Consider the following 19,069-nt stretch of genomic DNA (forward strand, 5'->3'; position numbering starts at 1 on the left):
TTTTTTATTTCCCCCCAGCTGTTTGGCAAGTGGACTTGACTGCTCTGAAAACATGCTGTAGAGGCTCCGGCTCCCGCTGAGAAGCTGGTTTCTGCAAGAGGGGCTTGTTCGCCCTGGCCTCTCCTCACAGCTTCCTAAACCAGCAGGAGTCCGAGCGCTTCACTCGGTTGTGATGGAGCGATACGGCTCCCCATCTGTATCTGACGCCTGTGAAGGCCGCAGTCGTCGGTGTCCCACGTTGATGTACAGTCACTTTTTTGAGAGGTTGTCGCCAGCTTAGGTGCCTGACGAGTAGTTCGGTTTGCTGGCATCAGGGAAGCTGTGATCTGGGAGCCGTGGTGTGATCTGCCCTTGGTGCACCTGTTGGGTGGTGATGGGAATCTCCATGGACATGGGTCAGCGAAATATTCATACTGGGCTTGTGATGCTGCAGTCTAGCATGGCATAAAAGTGCTGGGTGTTTGGATGCTGCCTCCATGGGTGAAATCGAAATGATAGGACCTGTACATCCTGGTTGTGGGCTTCTGTGATACGAGGTCTGTCTTCCCCAGCTGCTCTGAAGCCTTGCTGGGGGGAACATCATTCTGTTGCACTTCACCTTGCAGGTTCCCTCGTGCATCTTTCAATCCCAGCTGATTGCAGCCTGGAAGATCAGGCTGAAGGGCAGAGCTAGTAGAGCTAGTAGGTTCAGGGGAAGCAATTATCTCCCCTTTACTCAAATTCTAGACCCATATCTCAATACTACAGCCAGTTTTGGGTTCCTCAGTACAATATTTATCAAAGGGAACTAATTCAGGGGAGGGTGATGAGGATAGCTCAGAGCTGGAGAATCTGCCCTGGGGGGAGATGATAAGAGAATGGAGCTTCTTTAAGGAGGGGAAGAGAAACCTTGGGGGACCTCCCAGCTGCCTTCCCATGCGTGCAGGAAGGTTACTGAGAAGACAGAAAGGTTCTTCACAGTGGTGAGTGGTGGGAAGATGTGAGACAACAGGTGAAAATTGATACGAGAGGACTTCCAACGAGCTAAAAAGCTCTTTCCACAGGAGGACAGACGAGCACTGGAGCAGGTTGCCCAGGTGGGTTGTGCAGTTTCCTTCCCTGGAAGACTTCAAGACCTGAATGGACAAAACGACCTGGTCTGATATCACAGCTGACCCTGCTTTGAACAGGAGGTTGGTTTAGAGACCTCCTGAGATCTCTTCCAGCCTGGATTACCCTGTGCTCCACCATCTGCTGCAAAATTCCAGGCTCTAAACCACATCAGAGTACCTGTATCCAGGCTCTGCTGCTGAACTGGTGTAGTTGACACTGGTTTTAAACCCCCACTAATTGTCTGGTCACTGCAAGAGGGTGTTTGCCCTCATTTCCGTTGCCTTGGCACTTCCAGGTACAAGTTGTCAGTGTAGGGTGCTGCAGTGAGCTTGTTGCTCCTTGCAATATTTAACTGCAGTAGGAAACCTCCCTAAAATGCTCTAAACCCTTGTTGGGAACAGCCACCTTCCTAGCTGTTCTCAACAAGAGTTTAGTGCATTTTTTTTTTTTTTGACAGAGAGAAAAGAGAGGCTTGAATCTCTGCTTTTTGTCTATTCATCGATCTCTGTGCTGGTGTGGAGGGTTTATCTGAGCTGTGCTTTTTCTGGGTGCCTTGTGTACATGTGTTGAATGCTGCTCTTTATTTTTTTTTTTTTTTGAGGTTTTAGTTTAACAGTGCCTCACATTCAGAGATGGCATCCTGTGACCATCGAATGAGATTTCAGGTGACCAACTAACCCCTCCAGATGAAACCTGTGCTTCAAAATCCAGAGGTGCTCACTGGCTGCTGCCATCCGTTCTGCATGCTGGGGCTGCACCACGCATTTTCATTTCCTACCCCAGGAGAAACAGGGGGCCCCAGCAGACCCACTGCAGCAGGGAAGGCAGCAGGCTGTACTGTCAGCTCTTCAAGGTCTTCCTTGAGGAAGCTGCAGCTTGAATTTGACAGGTTTCTACTCCCAAAGTGGCTGAGCTGGGTTCCCCCCACAGCGTGAGGATGTGCGTTGTGCAGGCAGGGGAATGTTTGCAACGACAGCAGGCACAAAGGGACAGATAACAACGGCAGGTCCTGCAATAGGTTACCTTGCTGAAATCCACGGGCCCAGGGGACAGTTTGCAGTGACACTGCTTGTCACCTGCCTCGTCACAGCAGATGATTCTCTGCGTGGTGATGCTGGCTCTGTGCGAGATGTGTTTTCAGGCTGCAGTACCTGAGGCGGCTGTGTTGTTGATGGAAACCATACAGAGGTGAGATACCAGGGGGAAAAAAATACATCTCTATGCCCCTGGTCTATGTTCTTCTGTTTGTCTTCATCCCTCTGTTCCCCGAGAAGTGCTGTGGAAGGGACATTAGGTGATCAGCTTTGGTCTTCACCTGCCACTCGTGCTCTCCAGGGCGACAAAGAGAGGCTGTTAACTCCCATACTCCACATCTAATGCCCGGACGGATGCCCAGCCAAAATGGCTCTTGTCGTTCCTTCCTCCTCTCTCTGTCCCCTTCCTTTCTGAGGGGGATAATGACTTTTCAGGGAGCCCTTGAAGTGCCTTTTGCATCTGCCTTTGATTTGAATGCCTCCTGCCTGCTGACCCTTCTTACAGGAAGTCAGCTTAAGTGTGATTCTCCTAATTAGTTTTGCTTTAATTTAATCTTTTGAAATAATTTTATCAAAAAGAGGAAACCTTCTACCCACTCCCTTATTTCATGGGCTTGCTTTAATGCATGGTCTCTGGGTTTATTTCTTTATTTCCCTTGTCTCTAGATAGGACATCATTTGCATATTTGATTAAGCTCCATATGTTATCAGGGAGCCAGTTGAAAGAACAGCAAGTCCCTGATAAGGCACCGCACATCCATCTCTTCCTTTCACCATCCTCCACGCTATCCCCCTCGCCATCCTGCAGCTTTAGCCGTGCCCAGCATCACCTCTGCGGTCTGTCGGCTTCGTCTTCTCCCCTTGGCCATGTGGCTGATCCCAGGTTCAGCTGCGGGTAGGTATTGATATAGCCATCAACATTTGACAGACCCTGTCTTTGGGAAGGAAGCAGAATGGGTGCAGGCTCCTGGTGAAGATACTAACCATGACCACAAGGTCCAGCTTCAGGTCCCCATGGTCTCCAAAGCAATCTACGGCTCGCCCTCCTCAGGATCCCGTTGTTTTTAAGGGGCATGAAGCAGCTTGTTCCCGCTCTTCACTTGTTATCTTGCCTAAGCCTTTGTCGAGAGGCTCAGCTGGACTTTGCTGCACCTATTTGCTGCGCTGTGGTTCATCTCCCACGTGCTACAAGTGGCTGCTGTGCAGGGGCACAGGGACTGCGAACACAATAGTCATGGGAGAAGATCTGTGATTTTTCCCTGAAATTTCAAATGTATTCAAAACTGTGTCTCCGTGTATGTATATATATACATATATATGTGTGTGTGTATATATATATATATATATTTGTGCATGAAAAACATGATTTTTTTGGAGATTTGTTCTCTGGCTACTGCTTTGCAAAACAAAATTTGGCTTACATAGTTTCCCCAGCCCACTTCTAGGAACACTTCTTTTTTTTTGTAATAAGCTGTGGATGCCCTTGAGAAGACTTAAGGAAATGCTTAGTTTAACTATAGTTCTCCTCCCCGCTGCTGATGCTCAAACTGGGAGAGGATCTACTCAGCCTGTCACCCATAACTGGGCATTTCTGGGGGTGACCAGGGAGCAAATTCCTGCCTTGGTGGTCCATGGGGCAGAGGTTGGCTCACGTTGCACTCCTTGAGGCTGATCTCAGCAGGGCAGATTTGTCTTGGGAGGGTCTCCAAACAACCATGCAGCATGGACAGATTGGGATGCAGTTTTCAGGCTAGTTTCATAGCTCTGTCTAACTGCAGATCTACCTGCTGTGCCAAAACAATTCATAGAATCCCAGAATGGTTTGGGTTGGAAGAGACCTCAAAACTCATCTCATTTCACCCTTTTGCCATGGGCAGGGACACCTCCCAGCAGCCCAGGCTGCCCCCAGCCCCATCCAGCCTGGCCTTGGGCACCCCCAGGGATGGGGCAGCCACAGCTTCTCTTTAATTATCCCCTTTTGGTCTCCAAAATCCAGAAAATACTTTGATAAGCTTCTAGGAAAGACAGGTTGGGTTAGTAACAGCAAACAAAAGTAGTGTAATTAGCCACATTACTGAAGTTGAAGAAAGGACCACAGCTTGCATATGGCGCCCGATGGCTATTGAAAAAGAGCCCTTCGCTCAGCTGACACCTGAAGAGTAGGAACAAGAGGTTTGATTTATGATCCAGCTCCTAACTAAGAGGCAAAAAGGAGTGTGTCTCCCTTCATTTGGTTGAGACTTTTGGCTTCAGCTAATTAAAAGAGCCTCTTCCCTGCATACACCCAGACCCACCAGAGCATGGCAGCCCCTCAGCATCACCATGGTCACTGTCCTCTTCTGTTCAGGATCTTAACACTGTCTTTGCGTCCACCACTTGTGAAAGCTGCTGCATAACTCACGTTTTGCTCTACCTCGATTTGTGTGGTTCCTTGTGTAGACCATTAACATCCCTTTTGCGAAGGAACTCTATCAAATACACTCAAGGAAAGAAGTTCTCACAATATTGTTTCCAGTCTTGTGGTGTCTGTGAAGTCAACGAGAAGGAAAGTGGAGATAAAATCTCCCTCTTCCTTTCCAAATTGATCTCTTCCCCTTTGTGCAAGGAAGCTTTTTTTTTTTTAATTATTATTATTATTTAACTACTTTGGCTTGCTACGCTGCGTCATCTCTCTGTCATTTCATCTTGGGGGCAGCCTGTCTTGAAAACAATCAAACTTGGATTGCTGCTTGTTGGACCCACGTGCGTGAAGCCTGGGGGGGAGCATGAGAGAGTTGTGCTGCTTTTTGTAGACCCCAACCCATATGGTGTCTGTGGGAGTGAAGATATGTGTGTTCCTGTGCAGGATTCAGGGATCTGTTCCTGCTCGGTCTGGCACTTGTCTTTTTTTTTTTCTTTTTTTTTTCCCCCAAACCCTGTCAGTAGCCTTTCACCTCTCCTAAATGAAACCACACGGAAGAGCTGCAGGCCCCCCAGTACTTTCTGAAATTAAAAAAAAGCTCTTTGCTGGATGTGGGGCAGAGGTATGCGTTGAAGGCTAGACCAGGACTGTTAATCAATGCTGTGGCTCTAGCAAAAGTCCCCCTGGGATGCTATGCCCAGGGTGAAAAGAAAACATCTTGCTAGCTGTGACAGCAGCAGTTAACGCCACAGATTTGACTATATCCTGGTAGTGTTAACGCTAGGTTAATGTCAGTAATGACTTTTTCATGAACTTGCCTCTGTCATCGCTTGGCTTTCTGTGTACTGGCCAGTGTTACACCAGCTTTGACCCCAAGCAAGATCATTCGTCTCTTAAATTAAAAGGGGTTGAGTAGGATAAGGTTTTCAACGTGAGACTTCAAGAGGAAATAGATATCCATACTGGACTGGAGACAGTGGGACTGTGTTAGTGGAGGATCCCTTCCTCCTGGTAGGAATTTTTCTTACATATCAACAGGACTGTGTCAAGTATGCACTGTTGCCTCCAAGCTGGGATCAGCCTCCAAGTGGTGACCGTGGAAGAATGTTGGAAATGAGCTGCACACTCGCAGGCTCTGATGGGAGGTGGGTTGGGACCCTGGAGGAGCCAAGAGAAGCAAAGTCGAGAGAAAAGTTGGGAGCCGCTTATCCGTGGGTTTCAGCTTCGGTTTCACTCCATCGCGCCAGACATATTCTGCTGATGATTCACGGGGCTGGGACACTTTGGGTAACAAAGCAGGAACTCCTAAGGGACCTCGGTGGGGTTTGGAAGCTTCCCTGGTGCTGCTTTTCTAGCTGGTGTGGTATGCTGGCAGAGGACGCCAGCACACTGTCGTATCCGTGGCATCCTGGAAATGCAGACCGCTCTTTCTCCTGCCAGTCGTGCTGGTATCTCACCCTGCTGGGATGCTTGTGGCTGTGGCCTGGGATCAGCTTTCCCTTTGACTTCTCGTCACTTTTTCTGGCAATACATTTCAGTGATGTCAGACAAAAGGTTATCACCGAGACTGGTGGAGACCTTGTCATGTTAATTTTTCAGAACCTTTCCAATGAAATCTAATTAAACAGAGTAAGCAGCGCTATGCAAATCTCCCCGTATTTCCCTCACTTGTCCTATGGCTGTTTAAGACTGGGGTTTTGGGGCGTTATTGCTTGTGATATCTGCTGGGGTGGATGTGGTTTCACACGCTGTGGGCACTTTGATCTTTTTCCCCACTGCTTACAAGTTTCTGTTGGCTTCTCTTGGATTTCACGTGCAATCGATTTATCTCCTTGGGGTCTAAGGGAACATACTGATGATAGAGCTAACCTGAGCGATAAGGAGATGTCATGCATGCTAATGCATTTTCTCTGCCCATTAGACAGCATCTCTGTGCTGGTAAGTGATAGGGCGCTGGCATCACATTGGGTTCGAGTATTTGTCTGGCTCTTACAATGAAGATAACTCATTTTGCTGTTTTCTTACAGGACTGAGAAAATTGAAAACAGTAATAATTAAAAAAGCTTGCACTAAATCAAAACTTCTTCAATTTCCCTCCTCATTTTCAGCCAAACAAACAAACCTGCAAAAATGAAGGTTTTATGGAGTACAAAATTAGAGTTTATGGTTATTTGACCTCTCCACCTCCCCTTTTCTCCTTTTTTTTTTTTCCTTTTGTTTAATTAGCTCTCTTCTTAGATATTTCTACACTGAGATGGAAAAGTCAAAATCTTTTGATGCTTTCAAGCCCTTTCTCCCCGTTGTGACAATGTAAATTAATTCCCCTAATCCCACCTAAATTCTGAATTTTTAGTTAACTCACTGTTCACAGAGACAAAGAAAATGCTTCCAAATTTGTATCTGTTTTCCTTGCGTGTCTGTCTTACCACGCGATACGTGGAGAGGTGCAAGATCTTATAAGGCTGCTGCATTTAAACTCTTAGTTATACTTCTTCTGCAGGGTTAGCATTTCTGTCTGCTCAGAAGCTGGAGACTTGAACTCACCTGGGAGCCCCAGTAGTGAAATAAATTATCATAATATAGTGGGAAAAGAAAAGATTTTAGGCTGGTGAATAGTGCAGGGCTACCCTGGTGTATTACATCTGTTCATTTAGAGCTGTAATATTGCTTCAGCTTTGAGCTGCGTGACTGAGAAATCTTTATTTCAAGGGAAGGGGGCTGCTTGGGCTGAGGGAATGCAGGAAAATGTAACGTCGAAATGCCAAAAGCCCCAACAGCATCCTGACACTAATTGTTAGTAATTATAATAGCAAGCTAAAGCTGAGCGTTGGTTGTTAATTCATGGTTTTTGAACCTGTCTTACTTTTTTTTAGGGGAGTCTGACTTCTGTATGTTTGGATTTTGGTGACTGGCAGTGCTGCAGTGGTGACTGGGGGGGAGCAAGGGATGAAAAGACCCCTTGCAATTAGTATTCCGGCGCTCTGCCTTTAACAAAGTGTTGGCATAACGCTTGCATCTGCGAATGCAGGGCCATTCACCAAGGTGTTTTATGCCCTACACGGCTAACAAGTATTCCTTTTCAGCTTGAACCAGGGGGGTGTGTTAGGGGCATCTGAGCTCTACCCCTCCTGCAAAGCTCCGAGCAGCCCCACGTTACAGTGAAGCAACAGCCAACAAGACCTGAATGACCACAAACTCATCACATTATCATCCGCGGGTGCTCAAGATACCAGCATAGGTATTATTATTATTATTATTATTATTATTATTATTATTATTATTATTATTACCCCCCTGGGTTTTCACCTCGATCATGCTCTGCAGCCCCTGCCTGTCTCCTGTGCTGTGATGCAGCCCAGGCTGCTGCCGTGCTGCTCCCTTCCCTGTTAAGGAAATCTCCGGCGCTTTCCTCTTAGAGCTCACATTGACATTGTAATGGAAGTGCTGCCCTTCTCCGCGCTGCGCAAGGCTAGGAAAGATGATATCATTGGCACTAAATATACACCAGCCAGCAGGCCCCTTGTCTGTGCCAGAGATGCTCTGGCAGGCTCCAACGTGACTTCTTTTCTATGTTTTGTCAATTCCGTCGGTGGCAGGTGATTTCATTAACCGCTCTTTAATTGCTGGAGAAGAGCTCAGCCGTTATTTGTTTTCGCTCTGCTGATGGCGTGCTCTCCGGTGCTGGCGGCCTCCTTGGAGTTCCCTCCTCCAAGATGCGCAGATTGGCATTGTCACCCTCTTTCCAAACCTACCGCTGCATTTTTATCATTTTGTATCTATCTGTTAGTTTTCAGCTGGGTGGGATGGGGCTACAAAGCTTGGAATTGGAGTTGAATTCCCAGAAAGTTCAGTTTCAGGATTTCAGCTCAGTCCTACCACTTGCGCCAAGTTTTAAGGTGCCTTGGTAGGATTTGGGTGATCTTCAGTGTGCCATCAGCTCCCTGGGTGGGCAGTCTTGGACTCGTCTGTCCGATCTCCATATTTCTCCCGTAGTTACTAAAAACAAGGGGTAAATGGGAAGAGGCTGTTTGGGAAAGGACTGAGTTCCTCAGACCCAATCTGGAATGGGGATGTGATGCTGTCAAGGTTTGCCCCATAACTCTTCAGTAGGATAGTCAGCGCATGTTCCTAGATGTTCCCCATCTCTCCTACTTCTTATAGGCAGCGTATGGCCTCATTTCCTCTGCTGCCCTGTAATCTGGCCCCTTTTTCCCAATAACTACCTTGTCTACCTCTCCTTTGACTTTGTCCTTTAGGATATTTCTCTTTTCCCTCCTCCATCCAATTTGCTCCTTTCCCATAAGCAGCTTCCTTCAAGTCGACTGTCTTCCTCAGCTGAATGTCTGGCTCTGCTAGAGACTGTTACAGACCCATTTTCATGGCAGTGGGCTATTTATCTCACAAAACCTTGGCAATTCCTCCCGTGGATGGACATACCCACTCACCTTGCAGTCAGGGAGAGAAATCAAAGCTTGCAGGACACATCTGATCTCATCCTGCAGGAGACTGAAATTGCCCTAACACGTCAGATGAGCCAAGTCCTAAAAACGTCTCTTTCTCTCCATTAACAACGAGGGGAGCCGAGGGCAACTTGTTCAGATGTAAACACCCCTTATCTTTCTCTTCCATGTCTGTAAGTGACAGTAATGGCATTTCCCTGCTTTATGAGGGGGCTTGTGAACAATTAGTGGTTGCAAGGTTCTCCAGCATTATGATAATAGAAGAGCTTGGAGCAGGGTTATCTCGTGCACGATTTTCCTGCTGGAATTTCATTAGCGTCCTCAGATGGGGCCGTTTCTCTGGGTCCTTTGCACTGTCCTGTATTTTCTTCACTCTAATGCAGGTGACTTATCCCAACCCCTTCTATAAAGCCCAGATGCTCTTACCTGGCTGGGCCATGAACCTGGAGGTTGCAAAGAGCAAACATGAGCTGCAACATCACCTCACGTGGCTTAGGAGGCAAGAGGGGCTGCCAACAAACCTGGCACGTGTATATACTCCTAAAGGATTGACCCACTTTCATGTTTTTACAAATTCTCCCTATGCCGCTAAAAGCTTAGGAAGAAACCAAACCCCAAAAAAACCTTGAGGTTCGTTGCAAAGGGAAAGGGAGCCTGCAGGATTTATGGCATCTGCAGTGACTGGGGGCACTGCCAGCAAATTCAGAGTTACGAGTGGATAAGCAGCCTGGTCTCTCATTGGGATCGCACATCTGACAGCCGCAGCGATCCCAGGGCTGGCTGTGATGTTGTTATCCTGGAGATTTCTGCCACTCCATATGGGCAGGACACTCCATCACATCACCACGCAGCAGCACTATGTGATGCTCAGGGTGGCAAGACACGCTTTGGCGATACATTTTTGAGCGCTCAGCATACTTCCAGGTGATTTGGAGAATCAGGTTAGTAACACAGGGAAGATTAAAGAAGGGAGGAAGTATTTAAGCATGCAAAGATGCAATCAAGATACTTTCAAAAGTGCTTAGGTGCGTGATTCCAGTTGCAGGAGGTCCTTGTATCCAGGAACTTGCAATCAGAAGGGCACACGAGTAACAGGAGCAGGCAGATGCCAAAAGGGGAAAGTGTGGAAAGGAGTAGGTTCCTTAGAAGGATCTGAGCGAAGCAGAGCAGCTGGTTGATTCGAAAGGCCAGCTCAGATCGGGGGCGATACGGAGAACACGAGGGCACGAAGGGTAGTCCGAAAAAACTTGGTATGACATAATGGCAGAGCAGGAACCCTTGATCTATTCCTGGCTCTGTTGCTGATTGCAGCATGACCTCAGGCAAAACACTTTCCTCTCTGCATGCCTCCTACGCTCTTCTCTGCATAGCCCGTGAGTTCTGCAGGGAATGGACTGTCACTTGCAATGAGCACGTCCTGCGCCGAGCACCGTGGCACTTTGATTTCAGCTCAAGGCTTCGCAGGCATCTGAGCTATCACTTCGAAACTGGATTTTGTTGGGGCTCAGGTGCTTGCAGGTGCAAAATTTCCACTTGCAAACCCTCGCCGCTGGTGCAAGCTCCTTCCACAGTGCACGTGCTTGTGCGAGGTTTATTGGCTGAGCTCTTTGAACACGCAGCTTCTCGTAGACTCGCGTGCACCTCTTATTCCCCTGCCGTGTGGTTCGCAGGAATTCCGCGTTGTGGCCTCCCTGCCCCCTCCCAACAGGTTGACCATAAATTAGGGGCTGCTGTGGGTATTGGATTTCGCTCCAGCTGCTGGAGCTGTGGCACATCTGTGGTCCTCCTGTGGTTAATGGCTTCACAAAAATGAAGCAATAAAGGTTATGATGGCTGTGTTTTAACCTCCTGGCCCTCGTTCTGTTCATCGGGAGTGTTTCTCGGGAACAGTTAAAAACCCACTGCCTGCATTTTAAACATCTCCCAGCGATGTGCCGTCTCTGAGCAGCTTTTATTAAGTGCTTTCATTTTTGAAATTTAGCAAAGCTGAAACATCTTTTTTTCCCTCTTTTTAAATGTTTTCTTCTTTAAAGAGAGTCAATTCATCATTTGTATAATAAACACCCATCTCTAAAACATGCTCTAACATTAAATTTATACATTTAACATTAAACATGATTTAACATTTACGCACAACAGTGAAGTTGGTGCAAAGCAAAAACAGAAAGGAAAAATATCCCCTTAGCTTGAACTCCTTCAGTGCAAGTCTATAACACACTTCTAAGGGATGGAGGCATGCACGGAGGAGCGGTTTGTTTGCAAAGAATAACTCACAACTGTGGTCACCAATGAGTCCTTCGAGGTAGAGTGCTTCCACCCTCTCACAAACCTACTGCCCATCATGAAAAGCCAAGACCACGAAAATGAACGGTGTCTTTGGACCCTGAGATTTGGCTGCATCCAAAATGCTGACATTTAGCAAACATGCAATGTGCATCTGTAGAAAATCAAGCTCGTTTCAGGTGCCTTCTCCCTGCCCTCCTCTCCTGCTCAACACCAATTTCTTAAGTGTTCACTGGCTTTAAAAGGGCAGCGAAATCTTAGTTCTCCAACCAAGGTTGTGGTCATTTCTGCTGCGCGTTGTGGATGCTACTTAATGGGCCATTTGGAGATTCTCCAGCTGTAGGCTTTGGCTGCCCAGCAGATCAAATCAATAACGTGTTTGTCCTCCCAGCTCTGCTTACAGGTATGGAATTGGTACTGCTCCGAGCTGCAGAGAGAGCAAAGCTATTCAGGAAGTGGATTTACCTGGAAAGAAGTATTGAAAGTTTAAGAAAGTGGTTCAGATCACCTCCAAGCCAGGTTTTCCAGGCTTGTATAGACAGAGGAGGTTAAAGCATTGCTTCTGTCACTCCCTGGAGACAGCTGCCCATCTGTTTCCTATATAAGTAACTCAAATGCTTAAGGAGAGAGTGATGAAATGCCCTGGAAGCGCAGACACATGGCAGGGGTATCTGACTCCATGTGAGACACCACGGCAGAAAGTCCGAATGTGCCTTGCAGTCAAGTGACGTGCACAAGCTGCAAGAGTTGTGGGGCAGGAGAGGGGTGTGAAGCTCAAAGTTCTTAGGATGACAACGGGATTATTCCCTTAATGAGTTGTCCTGCTGCACTTGGTAAAGGAGGCATTTTCTCTGACCCTGCTTCCACCCCGAATTGTTCTTTATTACTGGTCATGCACAACTTCAGTCGTCTTCAGAATCTGCTGATAGTGCTTGACACGCTAAATTTTTGCAGCAGCAAGTAAGGCATGTTAGCCACCCACTTGGAGAAGATAAACAACGCCTCATTTATTTATTTAACTCCCTTGCTATTAATTGCAAAGGATGACCCTTCACTTGTATATTATGGAACATATTGGCTTCCTTTCTACAAGTCTTCCAAGAGACGTGCTGCTTAAGCATGCTCGGCATAAAGCCTGAGCGGGGCCCTGGGACAGTTTTTGAGGAACATGGGGTCTGGTGTTAGAGCTAATGAGCTTGTTATGAGACATATATTGGTATCCCTAGTGGCTCTATCCTTTGCCACTGTGTCCAGCCTGTCTGCAATTAAGAACAAGGTCTGTGACATTGTGCTTTATACTGATCTACAACGAGACCAAAATGTCCGATTTTCACGGAATGTAGCAGAAACTCATGATCTGTAGAGCAGGGACAATTTTTTCTTCTTTATGACTTGAATTCTTTAGAAGTCCCCAAAGACTTACTTTCTAAAACTGTTTATTATCATCATTATTATTTTTTTTAACAGAACGGCCTCTTATTTTTCTAGGTATTTTGGAATCAGAATAATTTTAGCCCAGGAAGTTGAAGCTATAATCTTTACAAGGGTATGCTAGGTAATTGGTATTGATGTATCGACAAGGTGGGAGGCAAAAGAAGAGTATCCAGATGGTTCTGATAGACAGGGACACACAGATCTGGGACCATGGTTGCTTACTTGTCCAAGCTAACTCTTGCACTGTATCTATAAGAGGTCAATAACAATGCAAAGTGCAAATCCAAGATGCAAGGTAACTCTGCAAACAATTCCCTTTGATTAAGGTCAGTCAAATCAGAAAATGCAGGTACGGAACCGACCTCAAGAATTCTTCTGATCCCCCCTGTCCTGAAGAAAAGCCCCTGTAGCTACACCATTGAGCTGGGATGTTCAGGTTAACTTGGCCATTGTAGTGTCTTGAGGGAGAGCTCTGGACTCTGGTGGTCTCTGTCTGACTTGTATCTTTCTGACTGATGGGTTTGCAGGTTTTGACTTTATTTTAATGAATGCCCAAAGCAGGCTTGGCCTATCCAGTAACTGGGAACGTGTTCTTCTTGGGGGTTGTCCAGCCAATGTCACACAATTCATCTCAACAACCCTATTCAGTTCAGTCCTGTTGACTCCCTGTAATCCATTAGTGTCACCTTTTCTTCCCTACCATTAATATCACCCAGGCTGCTCTTTCTTTTTGCACTGGAAATTTTAAATGGATAGATATGTTAATTGGTATCATTACAACAAACGGGCCTAGTCACACTGCAATTCAAGCGAACATTTCAGGTTGCCATTAAATGATGAGATTTTTTTTTTTTTAATGCCACTGACAGCTACTTGTGTTTAATTCATTTTGATTTCGTTAGGAGGGGGAAGTTATCAGGATTGCATCATTAAAAATGCATGCTTGGGTTATTCCTGCATGCTTCATATAGCCCTGCGTATGATCCATCATAATTCAACATTAGCCAATGGGGATAGCAAGTGGAAAGGGTCCGCTGAACATACATATAATTCAATTACATCCATGACGTCACGTTGATTGGATTCTTAATGACACCTCCAAGCCGTGCTGTGGACAGGGCTGCGAAAAATGAAGCTTTCCACTGAGTCTGCCTGTGTTTGGGAATACAAGGTTTGTGTCCCTGCTCCAGATTCGCAGAAATTTGGGTCCAACATGACCTGGGAGGCTGCTTCGGAGCTGGTTAGCAGCTGTGAAGCCAGCTCAGGTGTTCCTGCTTGAACCGTCGGCCCTGACTTTGATAGCAACCGTGCTGCTCGGGCTATAGGAAAGAAATGAGACATTTTCTCTGATGTTGCTGGTGTTATTAAAGTACTAGAATAGCAGCTCCTGTGACAGAGGAACAAGGTGTTATTCTGGAGTAAATGTAACTGGAATTATTATACTTATTCTGGAATAAGGTGTAACTGCTTGGAGTGGAACACTAGTTGGTGTTGAGCCTCTTCTGGGTGATGGGTGATTTGGAGCAGCGTGCAGCAATGTTCCCTGCAGCTGGGAAGGGAAACAGGAGATGCAACTGGAGGTATGGCTATCTGTTCCTCTGCAGCAGAACCTTGCTAGGACTGTATTTGGTCTTATTTTGCACGTGTGGTCTTGATTATTCAAACTGACAAAAGCGTCTCTTGCTTTTTGGGGCTGGGGCTCACACCCCACAGAGTCAGGCCGTGGGACTATCTGCTCCCTCCCTGGGCTCCGTCGCCCACCAGCAAGTCCATCCCCATTGCTGTGACCAGGGTCATCATCCGAATGCTGCAGTTCAGGTGTGTTAGCATCAATAATTCCACCTTCCTCCCCCCTCTCCTTCAATATAATCTTTAGTGAAATGAATCTCTCCTTCCCAGAGCCTGCCTGCAATATACATAATGAGAAAAATCCCATTCCTGAGGCCCAGACGGTGCAGGGCAGAGGTCAGGTAATGCAGCAATGTCCATTATTTTGACAGCAAAGGTGGGCTTCCTCCCAGTGGAGGTTCCCAATGCTCCGAGCACCATGGGATAAGTCCCTGACAGCTGTTCACGCTGCTGCTCCCTCTCTGGATCTTCGAGGTCACGCAGAAATGAGAAGTGAGCAGGAAATGAGCAGAGGGAGCACACAGCAGAGGTTGGCAGTTTGCTTGTCATTGCTCAGAAGACCTGTGTTGGTCGGTGGAGCTGGCCAGGCGGGGTACACGTTGGAGAGAGAAAAGTACACAGCACTCAGCAGGTTGTCAGCAGCATCTCCTTGAGAGCCAGCCTCATCCCCGCGGGCATGACAAAGCCTTTGTTGGGCTGCAAGCCTTGCACAGCACCTCGCACACTCGGCTGCTGTCGCAGTTTGAGTGTCCTGGCTCTGCTTCTTCTTTGGATTAGTCGAGTGGATCAGAGGTTGCTGATGCAGAGTTTTCCTTGACACTCCTTTAAAAAAAGAAATAAGAAGACTCGGCACCCCTCGCTGCCTCTCGCTTTAATGTATTTGGTAATAACTTGCTCTCCATGAGTGCGTCCCATGCACCCAGGTTCCTCAGCACTTTTTCAGCCCTCGTGAATTACAAGCCAGCAGTGGATTATCTCCAGTTTATTGGCGGTGGATCACAGGCCCAGGGAACCCAAAAGGTCTTTTTGGAATCAGGACCAGGAGAAGAAATCATTCCCGCTTGTGACTTCTAGACCTCTGCTTTAAGCACACGAGCATTCAAACTACCAATCCTATTGATTTTCAATTACTGCTCAAATGGAAGCGGTTGTAGCTTTGTGTCAACCCTCGGGAGGCTTTGCCCTGTCATCTCCAGCAAGGAGAGAGGGGAAAAATTCTCTCTCACCCGCGCTGACGTGGCTTGTGGTTGTGTGGCTGAAATTCGGTCCTGAGCAGAAATGGGAGAGCGGTCTGGCTTTCACCACAGCTTGTTAAAATACCCAAATCCCTCTTTGTGGAGATGGCAATTCTTAGATCTCCTGCCGGGGACAATACGAGGGTGAGCAGCACAAAGAAAGCCTCGCTATAAATACAGAGCTATTGTGGTGGGGTAGGGAGTTATTGTTGGCGTGAGCACAGGGTATTTTTAAATCGTGTGAGGAGGCTTGTTTTAAGTGACAGCTGTGCTGAACCTGCTGGCGTGTCAGGGGTAGAGCTGGATTAGCTGGGAGAAGACAGATGAGATGTTGGAAGCTGTAAAATTCATGCTATTCCTTCCCCGATTTTCAGGTTGGTGGGTGTTTGGCAGCCATTCTTTGGGGCAGGTGACCCTGCGTGGTTGTCCGTGCCCACACGGGACTTTTCATGGTACCATGCATGTACAAGGAGCTTTCAAGGATGCTTTCCTTGGTGGATCTCTCAGCTCTTTGCCGAAACAGCACCTCCATTTTCCTGGCTGGAGATGCAAAGGAGTTAAAACGCTGAGGTCGTGGCACTTTCCCTGCAGAAAGGAAATTCAAAGGTTTTACTTCCCAGCAGCCTGGCTGAGAGCTAGAAACGGTTTTGTGAGGTTTGGACTCATCAGGGGCTTGGTCTGCTCTGAACCGTGCCTCGGTTCACATATCCATCCCCTGCTTCCAAACCGCCGTATATCCTCGTTCCATCAGCTTTCTGCAGCGTTGGTGTTATTTATAACGGCCTGGCAGCAGGGCAGCTGGGGCCAGTGTTGGGTTACCATCAGCTGCTCCCTTCCCAGTTCCTCTTTTCTGCCTCGGAGGGTGCAGCAGGGCTGGATTTCAGGCTGGGGTGGGGTGGTGACCCTGAACCTTTGCTGCCCTGCCCAAGGGGCACGGCTCTTGTCCCCATCGTCCCCTCGGAGCAAACCTGGAAGGGGCAAGAAGTAGCCAGGCCCTGAGGTGCTCTCTGTAGGATGCTCTCTGTAAGGAGTAAAGGCGATACCCTCCGGGGGAGTTTTGTACCTCTGCTCCTTTGCATCTGCCTTAAGCCAAAAGCATTCCCTGCTGATAATATTAACAGCATGCATCATATCTGAGTGTATCTTTGGGTGGCCGCTGCGTTGCCTTCTTGAAGATCTAGCAGATCTTTCAGGCATGCTGCAAATGAATGCCAAGCATTCCTGGAAGTCAGGAGGAGAGGATCCCAGCTGAGTGGAGACAGGGTCCTCGTGGTGAAGGTAAGCGGGCTGCTGTGCACAGGCAGTTTTATCTCGTGTCTTCTTCCTGTGGGGGAGCGAGCAGTCCTACCTGCTTCTTTGCCATCCCTTATCAGCAACATCTGGCATTATCACAGTTGTTCTATCTCCTCCTCACAGCGCTGACATGAGAGGACATCTCCCAGCGTTGTTGACAGGAGGAAAAGTAGGAAATGAGCAAAGCATCAACATGTGAAGCCCCTCGGCTCCTTCCTTGCCAGTCTGAATGCCAGCTCTGTGGTGTCCCAGCGCAGGGAGAACAGCAAAGGTGACCGCAGTGCTCCCCTTTGCATCGCCCCTGTGCTGACCCATGCCTCCCTGATGTCAAGTAGCAATCCTTTATCCGGTGAGTGTCTGCTCATCTGGAAGATGCAAACTCCGATCGTGTGCATGAGCACTGCTGGCAGGAACTGGAGGCCAGCAGCCAGATTAATATTCCATTCGTAAAAGCTATATATCTATTCTTTTCTATTCTAGTATGCAAAAAAAAAAAAAAAAAAAAAAAAAACAGCTCATGCTTTTTGCAAAGGAGGCTGCTAAGAGCACTTCTTTTTTTTTTCCTTTGTAGCCTGAGTGCACGTAGGAGGGATGTGCAGGGGTACCGGAGGCAGAAGGGCTGCAGCTTGACTGCACGATCCCTTTCGGGGCTTGTTGGGTACCTACTAGAAACAGCTCCCCGCAGTGGGTCTGCTTCAATCCCTCCTGCTCGTAACTGGCTCTGCATCCTAGCAGGAGGCCCTTGGCTTCCCAGAAGAGGCATCTACGAGCTGGCCTGAGTTCCGACCCTTCCCTCCCTGCCCCTTGCAGCTTCTGGAGCTGTATCTCTCTCTGCAAGAGCAGCGTAACTGCTGTGAACTCCCCCCTCCCTCCACCACGCTGGTGAAGTGCCCTTTGTAACACTCCAGGCTTTTGTTTTTTGCATGAGCCGAGTTGGGGTGAACTTGGCAAGACTGCCAGAACATCATGAATAAGTTAGGAGGAAAGCTGTACGCCTTCCAGTGCTCAGAGCACACACAGGCACAGAAAGCAGGTTTGGTGCTCAAAAAGCAATTTGAGTGCTCGTGTGGTGGTGTTTTGCACCCTCTTTACTTGCCATATTGGTTGAAATTTGGACCTTTCACATGGATGCTGACCAGAGGAGTGTCCTGGTGTTTCTAAAGCCATGGCTGGTGTCAGGTGAGGGGCTTGAAAATCTCTCCAGCATCCCCAATAAGCGTTTTGGTGGACCATGCTGATGGGCCAGCACCTACGAGATCGCTTGCCTCAGCCACAGGTTGTTCACGATGCAGTTTTGTGTCTCCTGAATGCTTCTGCCACCATTGTCCAAGGCTCCTCCTGGACTCTCTGATTCTCCTGCTATTAGAGAGCCATCTTTAAAAGCCAGAGGGGATGGTGCAGCCATCTCATCTTGCTGCCCGAGCAGCCCAGCCTGCGTAGTCCTGGAGCTATTTCAGCGTCTTAAGAGAAGCGATTTTCCCAGGAAGTGAAAGATCTGCAAGGTCAAGCTGAAATCTTGCTCTGTGCTCTCCCTAAAATCATCACCGCAAAAGAATCGCGCAAACAAGGAGCCACCTTTCTCTTTCTGGGAACATCTCTGCCCTCCTTCTACCTGTGTGCTGGTGCTTTTTGATTCCTGAGCACGGAGCCTTCTCGATGTCCGTGCTGATGGACGGCCACGTTCCTCCCTGCTCTCAGCTCCTGGCATGTCGGTGGGATCTTGTGCACCACCTTTGTGGTTTATTGCCTCTCCCGACTCTTTCTGCAGAGTCCCTTGTCACCGGGATTTCACTCATGCCATCCTGGAGGGTCATTGCCAGCCACCTCTCCGCAGTCATTTCTGTGCAGTTGGTGCTTTGCAACGAAAATCAAAACTTGCTGTCTGCTTCGTTTCCAGTGCTACTGATTTCTTCCTTGGCTTTGCTTCAGATCAGAGGAGGTCAGGGAAGAAGGTACATCAGCATGATCCCCAAAACATGTCCTGCACCACATCAGAATGACTTTTCTGACCCACTTTTCCCAACTGCCACATTAGGACTTGTTTGAAGGGCTGGAGAGCCGAGCTCTGCCGTGCTGCAAAGTGCTGGAGGTGTGGAAGGGACATTATGGTCAAATCCAAGCCCCTGACATTGCTGGCACCACATTGTGTGATTCTGTTCACAAGCTTTGCAGGCTCCATCCTCACCTAAATTTGCTTTTTTTTGTTTG

The 19,069-nt window shown here is 47.8% G+C and overlaps 1 protein-coding gene across 14 annotated transcripts in view; it reads left to right on the forward strand.

Moving 5' to 3' along the window:
- PLXNA4 (plexin A4) overlaps positions 1-19,069 on the forward strand; it is a 423,229-nt gene that overhangs the window by 53,174 nt on the left and 350,986 nt on the right. The window contains exon 4 of one of the 14 annotated variants that reach the window (XM_083813599.1): positions 14,705-19,068. The exons of the other annotated variants lie outside the window; for them this stretch is intronic. Coding sequence (XP_083669725.1) covers positions 14,705-14,986 — 282 coding nt within the window. The 3' untranslated portion in view covers positions 14,987-19,068. Of the gene's footprint in view, positions 1-14,704; position 19,069 lie in introns of those variants that run through there. 14 annotated transcript variants of the gene reach the window in all.

Source organism: Anser anser (genome assembly GCF_964211835.1).
Source record: "Anser anser genome assembly, chromosome: 1".
NCBI lineage: Eukaryota > Metazoa > Chordata > Aves > Anseriformes > Anatidae > Anser > Anser anser.